The 21505-nt window shown below is 38.2% G+C and overlaps 1 protein-coding gene across 13 annotated transcripts in view; it reads right to left on the reverse strand.

Moving 5' to 3' along the window:
• Positions 1–21505, reverse strand: part of SH3KBP1 (SH3 domain containing kinase binding protein 1) — a 209163-nt gene that overhangs the window by 114623 nt on the left and 73035 nt on the right. For all 13 annotated transcript variants that reach the window (XR_014949879.1, XM_085559285.1, XM_085559354.1 and 10 more), the window contains one exon: positions 17473–17596. Coding sequence is in view for 12 of the 13 variants with exons in the window: in XM_085559285.1 (XP_085415411.1) it covers positions 17473–17596 (124 nt within the window). In the remaining variant the exon portion in view is untranslated. The remainder of the gene's footprint in view (positions 1–17472; positions 17597–21505) is intronic.

The following is a 21505-nucleotide window of genomic DNA, read 5'->3' on the forward strand; positions in this document are numbered from 1 at the left end:
GCATCTGAGATGATTCATACTTTTTTATTTAGAGAAATAGCCCTTTAAGTAACTTAATTTTTTTTCTTTTTAAAAAGTGCTCTTAGACCACTTACCTAGTTTTGTCATTCTGTGGTGTTCACAGATGTTCAGTATCTTACAACCCAGTAAGAGAAATGAAGCCTGCACTAAAACTGCAATTTAAAAAACCTTTTGTAAAGACAAAGAAAGCATTTATTCTTAAAAAAGAGTGCACTAAGGTAGGATGATGACTCTGTAGCAACAGGCTAAAGCAAACACAGCACTGTTTTATATCCTTTTCTAACAGATGAAGTTTAACCCAGAGCTGGAATGACAGCAAATCTGATGACCATTTGGCCTTCACTCTGAGTGTAAACATGCTCTTGTAAATCAATTTGCAATGGATATGTATGCATGTAAAAGACCTCTGAACTCCACATAGCTTAGTGAACAAAGCCAAATTTGTGTGTGGAAACAGAGGAAGACAGAGATTCCATCTAACTGCAGACCAACACTGCAGTCCAGAACTTAGTGCTTCATGGTGACACATTTGCTTGCAGACAAGCACAGGGTGGCTCTGCAAACACAGCCCCTTGGTACTTTCACAGTGCACAGTATTGGCAGCCACTTCAGAGCCCTCAGTTCTTCAGTTTTCACTTCAGTTAGCAGAGATACACAAAAATGATAAAATATTCACCAATGTATCTAGCCTTTCTCTTAAAGAGGGAGTATATCAACAATCCCTTTTGAGTCAGAATAATTACTTCACATCTTTTTCTGTTTCTGGTACTTTAAATGGAATGTGTTTTCAATGTAGAAACCCACAAAGAATATACTGTCATGTTTGCTTTGGGTTGCAAAAGTTTCCTTGTAAATAGTCTCAGTATTCTTAAAGTATTATTGGGCATCTTCAACACAAACCTGGGGGGTGGAACTTCCCAATCCCTAAAGAGATTAGCATATTTAATACAAGAATCTCACCTAGTGAATAGTGATTGCAGAGAAATGGTTCCCTCCTCAAGTTGAGAACAGACTGCACTGAACTAACCTTGAAATATTTCATAGCATTAAAGATAAGTGTCCTTTGAAATACATTCTCACCAAAGATCACAAAGTTTTGCAAGAAGACTTTATTTGATGTATAGCACAACAGAAAATCAGTCTTCACATTTCCCCAGGCCCAGCTGACCTGCCTGTAACCAAAGGCTGGATCACAATGAACAAAAGAAATTATAGTTCAAATACAGAAGAATGGTTTCTCATCTAAAGCCTCACTGAACCAAAGTGTTTGTGAGCAAAGTCCTTCCTCAATACAAGACCTTTTCTAGATTTTGAGATTCAATAGCTGATAAAATATGAAGAACAAAATATTTAGATTATTAGAATACTGTCTTGGCTGCCCATTGTCTTGCGTTTTTTTCCTGTGAATTCATAATCTTTAAGACATCTGTTAACTGAAAAGGCAAAGAAAGGAATCTCAAGGAGGAGGCAAGAAAATGAATCATTTATCATCTGCCTTCTCTCCTCTGACTGATTCTCTGCTGGTTTCAAATGATACAGGAACAGCTTCTTTATAAAAGGCATCACTGTTATATTCTAATTTTGCCTAGGTTAGCTTTTTTTCTTCTACTCATGCCACCTGCCCTTATTTCCAGAGCTGTATTTACCTCTTAGTTACCCTGCACATATTCAGATTTCTCATCACTTTATTGTCTACATATATGTACTCTCTGTTCTAAATTACTACTGTGCTATGAAATGAGAAATAACGGACTGATAGCACAATCACCCAAGTAAACTTTTCAACACAGGCAACTGAAAATTAAATTGTTTCAGTTCTGTCCAGCATGGAGTTGTGTGGTGTTAAAAGAAATACATATAAAGTTCTGTAAGTTTGAAGTTACCCGTTAAAGTATGAAGTTACCAGCTAAAGGATGCAATGCATTTCTGAGGCCAGCCCAGGACAGTTACCTGAGCCATCTGAGCTTGAGATGCTCCTCTAACAGGAGAGCACTGGCAAGAGAGGAAGGCACTGCAGCAGTGCTCAACATTGCAATATAGCAACATGGCTTGGACCCTCAAGTCTTCTGGCACGGGCTAATGGACTCTATGGGCAACATTTTCTCCTGTTTCACCTGTGCTGTCACCCCATCCACAACACATTCCCCTCAGCCTTTCCTGATAGCCTCTTATCCTGTCCTTTTTTTTTCCAGGCACAATGATATTTTTAGTAAATATAGAGCAGTAAGTTTACATTTCAAGATACTAGCCTGGGACACAGCATGGCTTCAATATGCAATAACTTACAACTTGTGCCCCGAGCATTCAAGCTCCTGTATATACAGCAGATTTATATTTGGTGTGTACAGCTGCTGTACGTGCAGTATTTCTATTTGGTCAGCAGCCAGAGAAGTAGGAAAGTAGTGATTTTGATGGACTAGGACTCGACCAGGATCTCTGGTTAATGAAATATAGCTAACATTTTTCTTAATTTTTGTTGTTGTTGTTGTTTGTGTTTAGGTTTTCTTACTGTGTGGATGATCAAACACTGCCACAGGTTGCCCAGAGAGTTTGTGGAATCTCTGTTCTTGGAGATACTTAAAACCCAACTGAATGTGATCCTGGGCAACTGGCTCTAGCTGTGTCTGCTTGAGCAGAGGGCTGACCCAGACCTTTTCCAGAGGTGCCTTCCAACCAGGGCTATGCTGTCACCTTATTTTAAGGCTGTTCTTTAAAATTCTTAAGCCCCATGACTCTGTATTATTTCTCTGTCATTAATCTTCCTTGTCTACAGCTTGATTGTTACAATCCAACCAAGCTTCCCAAGCTTCTTGAAGGCATTCTCCTTCCTCTGAGTCAGCCTTTGACAGGTAAAGATACCAAGAGCAGAGTTTATTACTGCAACCAGGTATGAGCTGTCAGCAAACCCACAGAAATCCAATTTCATGTATTTGATGCCTTTCCTTGTTTACAAACCACGTGTTAGTGTAACCCATCTTTCAGCTTGCCAGGCTGAGCCAAACTCCTTTATGATCTTATCTGCAGCAAATGCCATGTGGGATAAGAAAGCAAATACAAGAACTGTAACTATGAGGATTGTCATTTCACGATGGAGCTGCAGACAGCCTTTCTTTAGCACTTTTCATTCGTCTCTTTCTTCTTAACTGGTAAGACTTCCACTAAGGTAGCTGAAATACAAATGAAATGAAACCTTCATCATAGTAATAGAAATACTCCAGATGAAATGTTTTCTTTTAATCTTCAAAGAGAAATCAGGAAGATAAACTTCCTCTCTTTTGCCTTCATTTTATTTTGACAAAGATGATATAAGGTGAGTGAAAAAAAGAATTGTTTGCCTAGAAATGTGAAACTTCCATGTACACCTCTATATTACTAAATGATTTTATCTTTGTACAAAGAACATGACATCCAAAGGCACCCAATAATTCTTTCATGAGCAGCAGAATTAATGAAGCTTAGAGAACCATGGATTTGCACCCAGTGTCTTCTAATCACTTCAACCTGCTCCCACCACATTTTGCCCCAGCTTCCACTTGTATCCTACATCTGCACAGCTGGGAAAATGACAGTAGATGCTGGGACTGCTTCAGAGCAGCACAGGAACTGACTGGCCAGCACACCTGTGTGCCTTGGCCACTGCCTGTTGCCTCTCAGAACTGAGGTTTTCATTCAGTTAGAAGCACTAATTCCCCTATTCCACTTTCCATTTAAAAAAAACTATTGTGTTCCTATAAGTATGGAATAATTATGTTCCTCTACTCTTTTGCCAACTCTAGCTGGTGTCATGCAGAGGGTTCAAAAAAATCAAGGGGAATAGGGCAAATAAACAGATGCTCTTAAAAAAGTATTTGTTCTATTAGGAAATTAGAATAAAATTCCTAGTAGCAAAGGCCTCCAGAATGTCATGGGACAGCAGTGTCTTTGCTATTATGATTTCAAGGAATGTTCTCTCATATGCAAACCACTATTTGTGTATTCAGAAAACAACATCAGAGCCTTCATATCGTGAAATGAGGTTTATAATAGGTTTCCTACAGGACCTTAAAAATTAAGTTTTCATTAAGATATATGGCATTTATGAAGACAAATTTGTCTTTTCCTCTTCAAGGACATAATTAACTTTTTATTTCAAAAGCAGTTCTGTCTCCCACACTACATTTTTGGATTTGAAAAACAAGAAGAGTAAGGAAGAAAATAAAATCCTCATAGTTTTCTATATTGTATACTAATCAGTTGTCTGCTTATCAAAAACAATACCCTTCAGTGTAGTAGTAGTTTCTCAGTGTTAGGTCCAGTGCTTACACTGAAAAGCTGAAAATCTAATAAAACCTTTAATACCTTACATAATGAAATAGCTACAGAAGATCTTTCTCTTTTGCACTGCAGACTGTCAGAAAGTGGTCCAGTTCCACACTAAATTTTTTTGGCCCCAAAGATAATGTAGCTTGCATTATGTTTCTAAACATTTAACTTCAAATAACCACTTGAGCAGTGTGTCACCCTTGCATCAAACATTAAATTTCACAACACAAATGGTGGGAAAGCCCCAAAACAAAGCAAAGGTATAGTTCAAACAAACGCATGTGCTGGATTTTAACCATTGCCCGCTTCTGGAAATAGTCAATTCACACTTGTTTCCCCAGTTTTTGGCAGAGAACTTCCTACAACCTGACTGCAGAACATGTGCTGGTTGGGTTTGCAGTCTTTATAATAAAAGCTTGTCAACCCTTTAATTTCCATAATTCTCAAAATTGCAAGTAATGAACAAACTAAACATTCTGTCTCCTATTCAAGGGATCTATTGCCAACTACCTTTCTAGTAATGTTTATTTACCCTGTATTTTCAGCTTTTTACTAGTTTTCATGGATTTTAAATTAGACACTGAAAGGCTTCTGTACAGAAGTAACCTTGTCTTAATTCACTGTACCAAATGCCAACTCCTAAACTAAACAGAACTTCTTGTCAAAAACCTCTGCTGCTTTGCTTGCTGCAAATCCCTCATCCAGTAGCTAACCCAGATTTGCCCACTCCACGACACATCTGGGGATGTCATACTTGCTTGACTCTTCACCTCAATACCCCTTGGCTCTGCCTCTAGGGCCACAACCATTTCCACTTCTGCCAACGCGCTGTGAGTAGGGATGACTTCATGTCAGCTCCGATCTGTGCGAGGATGAAACTTCCTGCCAAATGAACGAACTCCTGGAACCCGGCTGCACAGCTCTGCTAATTCTATGCAAGAATGCAACTGCACGCAAGATCCCCTACTGACCCTGCCACCAAAACTTTCCTTAATCTTTGTCTTTTCACCCTCCACAGCAGCATTACACAAACTACTTCTCTCCCCAGGTCAAAGCACTTGACACCACCCAAAACTTGCACCAGAACTCTGCCTAAGATTCCCTAGCATCATGTTAACCGAAGTGCTGGAGCTCTCCATGTTGAACGGAGCAATTCCTTCCAGTTTACTGTCCCTTTCATTTTTTGTTCTGTTTTCCTTAGACAGGAGATTTCCACACTTTCCAGACGCCAGGCAAGGCAGGCAGGCTGGTTTCATACCTTACCAATTTAGTAGCCTTTGTAATGGCATATGTACACCCTTCAACTACTTTTTCCTTCTGAATCATACAGTCTGCTACAAAACTACTATCAGCTCTTATGCCGATGCATTTGATCAATAATATTACTTTTATTTGTGAAAGTGCGCAAAATGTTCTTTGTGCATTTGAAAGTACAAAGGTTATCAGGTTTTCTATTTTTCTGGCATTATTGATTTCCAGCTTTTTAGTGTTTTTTTGATACACCACATAAGAAAATACCAATTTTCATAGATATAAAAATGTATGCTGAGGACTACTGAAGCTGACAGGGCTGTAGAGTACGCATTAAGAGAAATTCCTTCACATTAAAATAATTATGGAAGAACAAAACCACAACTGTCTAGGTTTCAAGTGTGTAATGTCTCAACAACATTTTTAGTTTTGCTGGGATAAACATTATCTTTTCCTAAAAATAACTGTTGAGTTCCTCTTGTCTTTTCCATTACTTCTGCTACATGAATGAGAACTTACTTCCTCAAACTCAAAAGCTGTGAATAAATAGGTCTCTGGCTCAAGTCAGCTGTGTCAGCAACAAAATCCATCTCCAAAACTGTGATTAAAAGACGTAGAATTAGCAGGCAAAAAGGTATCTGCATAAGAATTCTGTATGCAACTGCAGTGATGCTTTTTTCTGGACAATGACCAATGCTTGAACCTTCCCAGCACAAGAGAAAAGTGAAGAGCAATATTCACAATAGAAACTAACAAGAGAGTAATTTTCTTTTGTGGTTCATTTAATTGAACGACTATGAACCAGCTTTCAAAAAAGTTTGACAAACCATCACTTTCTCATAGAACTTTTGGAACTATTTTCACCTGTAACCAAATAAAAGGCAATACTCTGTTCCTGCAGGTCCTGCACCACTCCTTTCCACCCAGTCAGATCAAGTGCTTGTGAAGCAGTATGAGGAGGTAGGAAAGGAACAGACCTGCTATTAAAAACAAGCTTTTCTCTTGCTAGTTTAATGCTAACCTTGATAATTTTCCTCATCTGGCCCACAGTGTAGCCAAATATTTGTACCAAAACATAGGAAGAATAAAAAAGGGGAAAATGGATCTTTTTTTGGTGGTAATGCAAGCTTAATATCTTCATGAAACTACAGCCTCAGCCTAATGTTTACATTTGTTACTTTTGTTTTCCACTACTCTATTTGCTCCGTAACTGCCACACATGTGACTGAATATTTTCGTTTTTCTAAGGTCACTGGACCTTTTTTATTAAAATAATTTCCTGGAGACTTCCTGACCTCTTATGAATTCCCAGAAGTAACTGTGACCTTTAGGATAACACTATGCTGAGTCAGTAGTCTAACAATTCCTAGGTCTAGAATTCCTAGGTCTAAAAAACACTGAGTCTTATGACTGCAGTTGCAAAATGAAGCAAAAATGGCTGACACTGCATCTTGCAGCTTTTGCAGAGTTAGATGCCAGACTCTATAGATCAGGGACATCTGGAATCTAACAGGAGTCTAACAGAAGCCAGCACAAAGTACATCTGGTACTAAATGTATAGTAATGAAACATGTTAGTTTAGAACAGGACAACCGGCTTGGAAATACAAAGTAAATGCCTGAAATCCTCAAAGAGATCTTAACAATGGCATCAGGCTTGGACACATCACTAATAAAAATATTACCATACTATAACAAAAAAAGATATTAACAAATTGTGTTCTAAGCAACAGTATTATGATGAATAGAGTTCATGGAAAGTCAAAATAGTGTGGTATTAATCTGTGAATTGCCATAGTAGCATATTTTCAGTGCTAAGCTGAGCACTCCCTGGTAAAATCTGGTCCCTAGACAAAACAATATCAGAAACAGATTCTGAAGCAGCCAAGCATTTCTTGGGGGAAAGCAGATATATTCTGGGCTGTCACAGTGGTGCCAGTGCTCTCTGGAAGTCTGTGGAACAGAGTGGCAGATTCACAAACACACAGCCACAGAAGATGCTGCAGTAACAGCTGAAGTCATGAGGGCCTTCACCAGAGCAATGCAGCACAGAGGACCATGCCAGTAGCATAACACTTCTGCTGACTTCAACAATCATTCCCAGCTAATTTGGGCATCTGCAGGGAGCTGCTTCTCACCACGAGGAACTCTGCCCAGTCTCCACTTCTGTTTCTAAATAAAGTCGGCGCCGAAGTTAGGAAATAAAGGCTCTTGCTGTGTGACAGATAATAATAATAATAATCATCTTTCATATTGCAATCCTCTGCTTGGGGCCAAGAATCAGCCATCAGCCACTTGTCAGCACTTCCACATTTCACTCCCTTGTCAAGCACAACCCCTCTACCAATGAGCTTAGAAACTAACCATCATCAGCAACATGCTTTGAATTTTTATAGAGGATCATTTGACAAATTAACTGCAAGAAAGGAACAGGCACAAACATGTATTTATATTTGAAAAGGGAATGCAGAAAGATATAGAATAGGAACTAATGCAAATGACTGGTGCATCTTAACTGTGAAATAACATTAGAAAATAGTGACATAACCATAAAAAAACAGGGTAAATGGTACTATACATCACAACACATGACTAATAACAGCACAAGGTCCCATGCTGTGTGCACCTTGATAATTGTAGGGTAGACTGTAAAGAAGAAAATTCTGAAATAAGATAAATTAAGTACTCAATGAATAAAATTTGGGAAACTTCATACCAGTGGAAACTAGAAATATACCTTTGCAGGCAAACTATCTTGTTATTCAAGTTACCGCACCTACATAATACAGGAATTTGAAAACTGAATGCCTAAATAGCTAAAAATGCCATCTTACTCAGGATAATCCAGGTCATGCATTGTCAACATTGTCTGATACCTCCATGTGTTTTTTAAATCTAGTTATAGCAAGGCGAATTTCCCTAATTTCAGGGGCTTTAACCCAATGAACCAAAGTATTTCACACAGTGTGTGAAAAATAATTAAAATGAATGGAGTGACAAGTTTATTCCAGGCATGGTGCTTTATCAGAAGACTGGTTTTAAAGCATGTATCAATTCCTGAAAGTAAAATGTTTCATAGAATCTATCATACATCATAAAAGAGCCCAAACAATGTGCCTTATGGGCATAGCTTTTGTAAGTTTGTTGCCACTTGTAAAGAACAGCAAAGCTTTGCTTAAACCACTCTAGAGATTGCATGTATGTGTGTGGGAAAAGGAGAGGGCAAAAGCTGAGGTGAAAAATACCTCTGCAAAATGTATTCAGAGTTAAAGCCCATCCCCAGACACATACTGCCATCCAAACCCTCACAAGAAGCTGGCTCAGAGGTTCCTAGGACAGCATACTTCTGAGCAGAACTCTGCTCAGCTCTCCAAACAGTGATGCTCCTTCCTACCAGCAGCCACAGTTCCTTTTTCTTATGTACATTCTACCCACTTTCTGCAGAAGTTTGTTCCAACTTGGGTTTAAAAACAACATTCCATTAGATGAGGAAGGTCTTGAATAATAATTGTAGTTTCCTGCTGGTTCAAGCAGACAGAAGTCAATAGGTTTCCTACACTGGAGTGACTCAACAGCAGCAGAATAAGTCACTTGATCCCAGTGCAGACAGCACCAGTATGGAGCTTTTTTTTAAAAAGTACAAATACAAAGGCATTATATTTAGATTAAATTTTCACCTACATCCAAAAATCTTTTATATGGGTTGGGGCTTAATGGGCTAAAAAAGAAACTCTAGTATCAATCATTTAGCCAATTATTTAGGCCTTCAATTCATGTTGCATAATACTGCAATTTGAATGAGATTCAAGGAAGCTGTTGACAGGCCCTGCTTCCCACCTACAACCCCAGAAATAATTCAAAGGATTTTATGGTTGTCCAGGAGTCAGAAACCTTCAGCTACCTCAGGATGGTGATTAGTGCTGTAACTTACATAGCAAAGCTTACTCTTATCTACAAGCCATGAGGAAATGATGAAAACAGCTGCACAGCCCCAGCTCCAGCCCACAGGAAAAGCTCATTCTCTGTCTCCTCAAAATCAACACAGCACCATCCCAGCTACCACCCCATCATGCAAAGGTAAAGGAGCTCTGAATTTAAGATCTGCCTGTCAGTGTGCTTGAACATTTACCTGGGCATATTTAACTTAGCAGTTACAAATTCATCAAGGTAACTGAAGGAACAACAAAAAAAAGTGTTACTGACACACTTTAAAGTATACCTGCAAAGTTTCAGAGCTCATGGAAAATATATTAACTTGCACAGTCAAAGTATATTCTCTTGACGCCAAAATTCAGTCCAGATAGTTGTGCTCTGTATTCCATAACAGTATCATTGAATTTCTCCTCTGCTTTCATTGTATCTACCACAGAATAAGAAGCCCAGCTCCCTCCTATCACAGCTGCTGGATGTGTCTTGGCACTGGAAATACACAGAGATCCCAAAGTCTTGCTCCAAGGCTCAGCATCTGGTGAACACCCTGCTCATCTTCTGTTATTCTTTAATTACAGGCAAGAAGGGACAGGGGAGAAAGGTTGATCTGCTAATTTTCAGAAAATCAAGTTAGCCATGTTTTTCTCAAAAATCCCACACCACCCAGATGAAAGGCTAATGGAGACAGACACAGCCAGCTCAGTCCAGAGGCAAAAGGTCAGGGACAGACCTCAAAGGCAGCAAGGCCCTGCTGGGTGCCAAGTGACTTATCCAGCAGCACTGAGAGGGACACAACTGCTGGCTGCAGGGAGACACTTCTCTGCAGAGCCTTGTGGAAAAACCAACAGCCACTTCTGTGATGGACAAAGGTAGTTTTGAGACAAGAGGAGGTTTCATTGCTGTTGTTACTTCACCAACCAGCATATTTTATTGGTTTTTGCATTCTTTAAAGGAGATTTCAATATAAATTTGAATAGAAAAAACATTTTGCATCTGAGTTTGACAACATGTTTGCTCTTGACTAGTACCTTGTGGGCAGTTTTCACATATTGTGATAAAAGTGAGCTTGCAAATGGCTTGTACAAATGATAAATTATATACCTGACAATTTTATAGTTCAGGCATGTAAAATGTATTGCAAAGCTTTTAGAAATGAAAAAAATCCTTTAACTGATTAGACAAAAATTTTTCAGTGTTCATGAAAAAGAAGCTGCTACTCTCTAAACTGTTCCTCAACGGCATTTTTGCAGCATTTTTTGGTATGTGCATAAACAAATTACTTGCAAAAATACTTTATTCTCCTTATTCTTTCAACACTCCCTAAAGCCCCATTCCACCACTTCACTTGTTCCCTCTCACTCTCTTCCTTAAAAATTCATTTGTCTCTGCTTTTCCATTGATACAAATATAATTCTGGGTCTAGCTTAAATAAAAAATAAACAAAAAACTAAATGATGCCCACATCTGTTTCCATAACTACTGCCCTCTGCTTCATCTGGAAGCTGCTGAGAATGCTCATCAATGACTACTCTCCCACATATCTTTAGGCTTCATATGAAATGGTCATTTTCTGCCTCTTCTCTGTCCTGTCCAGCATTCAACAAGATAAAATTAAATTCTAAAAACATTGTCCCAGTTTTTTCCATACCAACCTCCCAGTTTCCAAATGTAGATCCACATCTAAATGTTTTATTAAAACAAGTGAGCTCTGTCTACAAGAAACCTGAAAACATCCTGCTAGCAATTGCCCAAATATTGCATCTTCTCTTGCATTACTCTTTTTTTTTTTTTTTAGTTACCTGTTACCATGTTTCATACATAATATGCACACAGGTGTATCTATAGACAGCTCCTTGATGCACTGGCTTTGTTTCTGTTTAGTGTTTCCCAGCATGGTCCATAAATGGGATTCCCAAAGCTAAATATATGAAACACAAGAGAGCCACTGAGGCAAACAGAGGATAGAATTAACCTGGAATTTCACTTCGAACCCAGAGTGATTTCTACTTCTTGTTTCTTTCTATAGGCTGTTCCTGCACAGAACCTCACAATATTAGCAATGCCACACCAGTGGATGGATCCAACTATGCAAAATTGCTGAAATTAAGTCAGGGCTCAGCATTCATGCATTTTGAAGACTACAACAAAGGAGTAATTGAAATAAAGGGTAAGCAATTAGGATAAAAAAAAAAAAATGGAGAGCACTGCACAGTAAATAACAAGAAAAGAAATGATCTCCTGGAACAAGATACTGGAATCTTAGATAGATAGAAATTCAGAAATCTATCTTAGATAGATCATGGAACCTTAACTGAATACCAGGGTAGCAAATGACCACAACACAGGAAAAGAAATTCAGATTTTATTTATCTCAAGTCATTATTTAAATTGAACTCATAAACAAGATGTTCTTGAAAAGAATGACTGAGTACCCATTCCACTCTTGCTAAGAAGTCAGCACTGAGATGTTTTTTCCAGTCACAAAAAAATACATGTCAGTGTCAACCACATGTCCAGCTCAGACTGATGTCTTTTCCTGCCTCTGTGAACTAAAAGCATTGACTTCCAGGGCAGTGTAGCTTACCTAAATACTGGGATAATTTTCACCCTTATTTTCAAAAAACAGTACTTTTAAAGGAAATGTGTATTATCTGAGACACTACATATGCATATGCAGATATGGTATTTAAACTCAAAGAATAAATATTTTGCACATTAAAGTTTCCTGTGCTATTAATTTTTTATGTCTCGTTTTGGGTTGGTGTCATATGTTGCATGCATATTTTAACCTTAATAGGCTGAGCAGTATGTTCTTGTGCATATTTGTGCAAACTGTATACTGATTATACACCAATTAGCTGATCTTAAAAATGAAAGGGATTTTTTTTCCCTGCTAGCAATAATTTCTCTGAAGCTGGCAGTATTTGCAAGGGAACACCAAAGCCTGAGTGTGGAAGGCCTGAATGTGTAAACAGCAGAAGAATATTTCAACAAAAGAAAGATCAATGCCTTCAAAGTTACTGTGTTAGAAAGGAAAACTAAAGCTGACCATACTGAGGGTCAGACACCTCATCAAGCATAATGAAGGCAGTCACTTGCATTTCTTCGTAATAAAATATTTTATTAAAAAGATTTTGAAGTTTGCTTTTCTGTTGAAAAATATTACAGAATCATAGCTTACATAGATTAGTTAATACAAGATTGAGTCAACACACTCACTCATATGCTGAGAAGCCAACAGCCTGTGTTTCTAATAAATGAGGTACCTTTTTATATCCAAATAATCAAAAAACTATCAAACAAAATGATGATGCGTTTTTCTTACAGAATCTTTTTCTCATTTATCTAATTTACAAAAATTGACTTAAATTTCAATTTTGCATATAACAGACTTCTTATTTATTCCTAAATTAAACCTATTATATAATCAAACTTATTTACACAAAATTTCCCTTTTAACATTGCATGCAAATGTTTTCTATTATTTAAATGTAGGCTGGAAGGTAAATTAAATAATTCTCAAGAGAACTAGAAGAAACTTTCCTTGCTTTCAGTGTTTGGCTTTGATTAAGAGCATGTAGCACGTGATAAACTGTTCCAGATTTCCTGGCTCAATGCAGCCTGCAATTACAGTTTATAGAAAACAAATATATCTGACAAGGCAATATATCTTTGCCTCAAATATGTTTACTCATATAACAATTGTTGTTCATTTACTTACAAAATACAGTCTATCAGTTCCAGTTTTGCAGCTTGACCTAAGTAAGTGGGCTCTTGTTCCCAGACATACAAAACAGCACAATGAATAAGATACTTCAAAATAGGATACTCAAAAATCAAAACAAAACTAATCTAAAATAAGTTATGGCCAGTTAACACTTAAAGCTTATTGAAATCAAGTTTCCACTATGTACCTTTATACCTGAATGAACATCATACTGTATTTATGACAGATCTGAAGCAGTTGCAAAACTTTGGATTTTGGTTTAGATTTTGAAAGTTAACTTAGAGATGGAATTTCACCATGTTGGAAAAGCATTTAAGGAAAAAAAAAATATATCTTTCAGTGTTTTTCTGTTCCAAGACCTGGTTGTAATTTTCTTACGTTATTAAATAATTGCAACAATAGCAATAGTTTTGCTTTTTTCAAACAATCTGAAAATATTCCTAGTGAAGAAAAGGCTTTCCCATGCTGCTATTACCAAAGTGCAACAATACCAATTCTAAATAGCAAAAAGCTATTTTTTTAATATATTTTTTTAAATATTAGCTTTGTAAAAGTTTTAGAACAATAATTCTATATGTCAACAAAAAAATCTGAAGCAGGGAAAAGTTATATTCAAAGACCCACTCACGGTGAGAAAAGGATTTTCTTGACTTATGAACTATAGGAAGAAGCAAAAGAACAATCTCTCCCAGTTTTTGGCAATGAATATGCAAGCCAACCAACATCTGGCATTCCCACAGATTCAGACAGGTGCCTCAGTGCCTTTTTCCCTAGACTGGGCTGACACTGCAGTACCTGAAGCACCCATCAAACCAGCACAGAGCTGCTGCAGCCCTGGGAACAGCCAGGGAAAGCACAAGGCCATCATGCTTCCCCAGCCTCATCCCTGCACTCCAGCAAACTCCTTTCCTGAGCCTTTCACAAGTGAAGAATGAACCCACTGCAGTGCTAAATTAAAATGCTCCGTTTCCTGGATGTTAATTGACACCACTACCATGCTGGAGCAGATCTCAACATCTTAATTAGGCAGGTATAAACCAGGTTTTGCCAATAGGCAGCCTAAGGCAGAGCCACCTGAATTACATGGAAGTTACTCATTAATCTGGATATGTCATTGCAATAAATCAGAAAAAATGAAGCCCTGCCTATCTGAAAAAGCAATAAATATTAAAATACCTGACCTAGGAAGATAAGTGTGGTAATTTGGCCAACAGTGATTTAGCAAAAGTTCCATAGCATTTCCTAAATTATGTCCACCACAGCAGTGGTCACTACTGTTTGTTTCCATTGTGTCACTAATATCTGTGGTCAACAAGAAACATTAAAGGATGAGACATATTCCGGTTTTACTGCCCACATGAAAAGCAGAAAAAATCAAATCTTTCCGTCTCCTCTTGGCCTTTGTAACAAAAACATAGTGATTCACAAATGGAGACTTAGAACCAGTTGTAACCCTCACTATGTAATGGAAGCAATAACCCAGGTAGGCTACTGCTGGTGGAGTTACACCAACTTTAATTTTTTCCTATGCTACATGTGTAATCCAACACACATTACTGTCGTGGTTTAACCCCAGTCAGCAAATAAATATTATGCAGCCACTTATTTCAATTTACACTGATTTTATTATTAGAACCCCTAATTTCAATACAGTACTTAGAAATAAATACCATGAAAAAACAGGACATAAAGTTGGATCCTAAATATCTTTTTAGTTCAGAAATTCATTATTTTCCTCTTAGTTACTTAGATGTTTCTTACAAATAACTTAGCTATTTTCCTTGAATACCACTGTTGGACACTTGTCAATATTTCTCAAGGAAAAACTCTCTACAAGCCAGAAGCCCAAGAGGCCAAGATTCTTCTCCTCAAAATGTAAATGCCTGCTAAAGTGCTAACACTTAAATTAGGCCAACCAAGTTAAGTAGTAAAACTATACAAAATAACACCACAGCAGTAGAATAGCACTTATTATCATCATCTTAGTAATACAAGCAATGCAGCAACACAGAATGCTTCACTCCCACATCACTGGATCTGCTCTGAAGTTGCAAGCAGCAGGATTACATTGCCCAAGCAAATAACAAATACTGCCTACCACTTTCACTGCTGAACAGTGGCTAAAGACCTTTAGATGCATCCCTGTGTCCTCCTCACTTCCTAACCACAAAGAGAACACAAGAAAACAAACCAGCCAATGAACCAAACACAAACACTCTGTCCCCATCCCCTTTTTCATGTCATTCAGGTCACATTCTGTGATCAGTAAACAGACTGAGTTAAGATTTGATAAAAATCCCAGGACAACAACACTTGAAGAAAGTAACACCTTTGGCACTAAGGGCTCCCTCTTCAATACAATATGGCAACGCTTTCCATAAGGAGATTGACCACATAGATCTTAGAAAACTCTTTCTGAACACAGCAGCAACTATTTGCTCAACTCTCCACACTTAAAAAAGGTTACCATGGCTACCATGTGCACCATGCTCAAACTGATCTCAGGAAAAATGAGGGGAAGCTCTCCTGCCTTGTTGTGCCCTGTGCATCCTCTCTGTGCTGCCAGATCATGGCCACCTGCACCTGCTTTTTCTGCAGCAACAGAAATGGCTGTGGAGAAGCAGCCAACATGAACAGTGCACCAACCCTGACATGATGTACACGTGGCCATGAGCAGTGCAATCTCCACCAACTAAGTCCAATGAAATAACATCCTAATACGAATTCTGCTACTTCCAAACCTTACCCCTGCCTCAACCTACAGATCTTCATGTCAGACTTTGTTTTTCTCATCTCAGTAAATATGATGTTTTGTATTCTTCAGCTAGAGACAGAAAAATCTTTCTCTCCTGAATCCTTTAAAGCTTCTAGCCAGAGGGAAGAAAAAGGAGGAGAAAGTACTCTAAGAAGCACATTTGGAGTGCCATCCCCTTGTGACTGAAACAAATCTCTGTATCTGCTACAGCTATTAGCCGTCTCCAAATAGCAGCTGAAGCAATATGGAACAAACTTGGTCCCTAGATAATTTCCCAACTACTCATATGGTTCTGTATAGCAGCCATGAAAAATAATAATTCTTAGTAATTTAATTCTGCTGTTGCTTGAAAAACTTATGACCCAAAGCAGAAATTTTGGATGTGTTTCTAGATTCAAGACAAAATTGCAAGCTCAAAAGACAAAGTTTTCTGAGATTTATTTCCAGTCTTTTCTTTCAGAGGATATCAATCCTTGCAAAAGAGGTAGAGATTAGTCTGCTTCACATTTTAAAGGAAGCATTAAATTTTGCAAAAATTATTAGTTCTTCTTCACTTGCAGTTGTAAACCTTAAGTATAAGACCTCTACTGAAACTGCAGCTCAAATAAAATGCTAGCTGATAATACATAACAGGAAATGTCCATAACAATCCTAAAAGTATAGAAGACACACTAAAATGGAAATTACATTACAGCAATGATTAATGACAGCAGATTATTCTGTATAAGACAGTAAGCAAGAAACTGTTGAGTGAATCTTGCAGAAAAAATTACGGCACATCTCTTGCACAGACCCTATTGTCCTCCTACAAACAAACAGAAGCATAAATAGAACCTGAAGAAAAATTCAGTTTTTATATTCCCAATTTTTTGTTTTGTTCTGATAGTTCTGAAAGCAGGGCAGGTAGCTGGGAAATGACACAGAAGATTTGGAGGCTTTCATTTTAGCCATCCAAAACCCTACATAGGAATCTGCGTTGGGAGTCAAGCCAGACATGAAGAGCACAAATTCCATCCTCAAATGAAAGACAGTGGAAGAGACTTCCCAAGAAACTAATGCATTAAGTTGTATGTTTTCCACTCTTTTTTCCCCCTTTTTTAGAGCTCTCTGTCCCAGATAAAGCATGAATATGTGAATGTAGACTGACATCCCTGTGCAAAACCCTCCTATATGCAAGCTGCCACTTCCTTACTTTAATAAGCTTTAGCAATCTCCTCATATAACTTTCCTTAATTAAATGTATGGAGGAGGGATTTCCTTAAAAAGAAAGGGATGTCTGTGCAGATTAATGTGGAAGTATTAGACATGCATCCATTTATGCCAGTCCAAGATGACAATGATTTTTTTTCTATTTTTTTTTTCTATTATTCCTGCTATACCTTTTCAGTTAAATAGATTCGAGCTTTATTTCTAGGAACAAGGAAGGTTTACATTTTGTTCTTTGGAGGTCCTGAATTTAATATGCATTTAATGTCCATATACTATACCTTTTTTGTTGGTTCTAATAATTGTCTCAGACAACAGTAAAGGGCTTCCATTGGAAACTTCATTTATAGGCTTCTCTGGTGGTTTGTTGGCAGTATTTTCTTTCTTCATGTCTTTCTTTATTTCCTGCAGAAGACAGGTAGAAAGGGAAAAGAAAAAAAGATCCAGTTTAAAAAAAGGTATTACAGAATATTCTACATCTCAAGCTCCCAAGATTTCTTAAAACTTCTATGCACACACCTCTGCCTGCTCTAATATTACCTCAAAGACTCTTACAAAGTTGAAATGCCACAAAAAGAAAGCAATTTTCAGTAACCTTTTCCAATGGGCACTACTGTTTTTCTTTTTCAAATAACCCCTTATCTATGTGTAAAAATCTCTTAGTAAAGATCACCAAACCTGAAAAAGTGTAAGGAGGAAAAAAAATAGATGTTTCAGTTTACCAAGCAGGGAGCTGTACATTTGATACACAGGGCAGAACCAGTACAGAGTCCCTAATGTAAAGGCAGCTAAGTCTGCTTTCCCTCCAATGAGAAGACCACAGAAACAACCACCATAGCAGGAAAAAAAACTATTAACTAGGAAAATATGACAAATGTTACCATAATTGGCAGAAGCATATAGCGAGACTGCTCTCAGAGCTGTTGCTAACACTGACACATTTTGCTGCTCACTACCTTTTAAGGGGATCGACAATATATATCGAAAATATATATGGTGGGGTTTCAGGAAAGTAAATCCACAGAAAACAGCTTCATAGTTACTGCTAGAGATTCACAGTACCCTATCAGCTTCTTAGGCAGACTTTAACAGCCTAACTCTGTTGCCATCCAAACCCACTTTGACAAAGCATCCAAAATATCATCACCTTTCATATATCTTATATTGAAACGCCGCTGAAGCAAACAAGCAGAATCATCTCCACTTTCTAGACAGGTAACTGACATACTACAGAGGCTGAACCATTTGCTTATAACTAGGTCCCAAAATATAAGGAAAAAAATCAGTTTTGGCTCCAAGCTTTGTCCTAGAGTCACAGAGCCACTCAGGCTGAGAGAGAACTCAGAAGGTCCCTACTCCAATTCAGTTCAAGGCAGGGTCACCTCTGAGTGGAGGTGGCCAGGCTGTTCATGGGTGTTTGGGCAGCTGGGTTTTGCAAACCTCAAAGGACAGAGGCTGCAGAAGTCCACTGCTTGACTGACTTTATAGTGACAAAAACCTTCCTTATACCTTTCCTAGAACTTTATTCTCAAATCCCATCTGCTCTCTCCTGCCCTGCCCACCAGGCAACACTGTGAAGGGTGTGTCTCTATCTCCTGGATAACAATTTTTATGTAGCAAAAGGTCCCCCCAAAACCCTGCTTTCAAGCTGAACAAGCCCACACTTCCCTTAGCATCTCCTTAGGGAGCATATGCTCCAGCTTCCAGAGGCACAGATCTTGCTTTGGCTCATCAATATTTTTATGCAAAATTCTCATCCCATCCACAAAATGGTATGCTCTATTCTGGATGTGGATTTATGAGTGCCAGGTAAGGAGGATTACCACTTCCCTCAATCTGCAGGCTATTAATGCAGCCCAGGATGCTGTTCACTGAGCTGGTGCCAGGGTACAAGATTGGCACATGTTTATGTTGTTGCCCACCGGGACCCACAGGTCCTTTTCAGCAGAGTTGCTCCCAAATTTATCAGGCCCCACTCTGCAGATCTGCCAGCATTCCTCCTTCCCAGGGCAAGAACTGGTATTTGTCCTTGCTGGATTTCATAATGTTCCTGTCTGGGGCCCTCTGAAGAGCAGCCCTGCCTTCAAGCATGTCAGTTGCTCCCCCAGTTTGATATAATCTGCAAATTCAATGAGATTAACATTAAACAGGCTTCAGAGATAGGTGATGGCTTTGGATGAGCTCTTCCCATTACAAAAACCTCTACCTCTCCTCCTCTATTTCATCTCTCTTACATTCAGTACCCTCTTCTACATTCTACAGTGCAGGATCAATTTTCACCACCCCACAGTACCATACACAGGAAATATTGTAGATCTTATTTAGATTTTCAGCATATCAGACATGAGCACTAAAGCGTAGAAAGCACACTTGTGTTTGAAGTTTCTGAAGTTGTCACCTGTGAACAGCATCAAGCAAAGCAAGAATTTTTAGGTTAATCTCTGTAAGATACACCTTAAACCTGAATCTCATAATTTTTTTTAACCTTTTATTTCCCCAAGCCAGTTGTTACTTCAAAGCTGACTTATTAGCTATACAACATTAATACAGTCTTCTACACCTGCTCAAAGCATTTTCTGTGTATCAGTACATTAGCAGAGCTAAAACTTTTATAAATTACTGCTTATGGAAGGTACAGTAAATCCTTAATGTAAAGTGAACCATGTGAGAATTTAAGAACACTATATGCATTTAGAAGAATATATCACTTTCTAAAAGAAGTGGACTAGACTTAACATATACATTATTCCACAAGCTTCTTTTTCACAGCCTTAAAAATTAAAATGTATAATAAATTACTTCACCCAGAGCTTTACATCTGTTTTGCAGGTAGGTGACAAACTTACTGCGTATTAAAAAAATATCTGCCGTTTAAACAGAATTTGTGAGTCAAACAGCGTTCTCATGTGAACAAGACCACAAGACAACATCCTATGGAAGACCCCATCTTGCTAGAACTTACTTCCTGTGCATCATTACCGTGTTACTTTTCATTCTTTATGCCAAACGTAATTAAATCCTCAACTCAAAAATTCTGAAACAGCAGTACAATATTTTTTAACTGTAAAAATCCTTTTGCAACTTTGAAACTGACAAAGAAAATTGTCTGCTATAACAGAAAACAATGCTGTACCCTTTAGTCTCCAAATGAATTACACTGGTGCCTTTGCTGCTGCTGACAGCTTTTTGAGAAAGCCTTTTTTGGCTCCTGAAAAAAGCAAAGGAATACAAGACAAGTCCCAAACACTGGTATTTGTTTTTAGCATGGGGAGTCTTGCACTTCTTTCTCATCCACTATTTGTGGAAAGAAGAAAGACACATATGCCAAGTATCCACTAAGTCGAAATTCACACAGGAGGTTTGGCACCTTACAGTCACCAAAATTGTCCAAGGACTTCTTTTTTTGTGTGCCTTTCTAAAACTTTTTTGAGGTACTTTTCATTACTGTTACCTTTGATGCTCATGAGGGCCATAATCTTTAATAGCTACAGCCCAGAGTAACATGACATGATCAACCCCATCAACCTGAAATTACCAATCCTGGAGAAAATTGAGTGTCTCAGGATGCATTCTGCAGTAAGCAATGCCAGCTTTAATACCTTTTTACATCTTTTCAATTCCTGGTCCTAGTCTCTGGTATTCACATGCCCTCTGAATAGAGAGAAGCTGTGAGAGGGAAAACAATTATCTCTGCATGCTGCTCCTGTTGTTGTTTTGAACATGTGGAATGTGTTGGAAGATTATTTACCTGAAGGTAATTGCTTGATTGGATTCTGGTGATGGTACTTTGATTTATTGACCTACTGGATCCACGTGTGTGTGTGTGTAAGTGTGCGTGTGCGTGTATGTGTGTGTGTGTTGGGACTGTCAACTGAGTCACGAGTTTTCAGTAGTAGTTAGTTAGAAGTAAGTATGACACAATATAGATATAATATAGTGTAATGTAATATAATACGGATTTAACAAAGTGAGTATTCAGCATTCCAAAGCCATGGAGTCAGATGCCAATCATTCCCAGAGCTCGGAGTTGCCTGATTTGACTATATTAGTCTACAGCATAAGACTAAAATCTTATAAACAAAACCTAACAAATGCCCCAGCAGCCTCACCACTGTAGCCTGCAGCAAACACTGATGCCAATATTTTAGCCTCTCTCCTCTCCCTAGTATGTTGCTTCTGCCTCTTTGCTGACTTCTCTTCTGTAGTGCTCTCCCTTGGGGAATTTAGGATTTTAGAACTTTTCTTCAGCTGTGGCTCAAACAGAGCCAGGCATCCTTATCCTCAGGCCAAAGGGATCCTTGGTACTATTAAATT

The sequence above is a fragment of the Lonchura striata genome, chromosome 1 (genome assembly GCF_050655825.1).
Source record: "Lonchura striata isolate lonStrDom1 chromosome 1, ASM5065582v1, whole genome shotgun sequence".
In the NCBI taxonomy this organism is placed as follows: domain Eukaryota; kingdom Metazoa; phylum Chordata; class Aves; order Passeriformes; family Estrildidae; genus Lonchura; species Lonchura striata.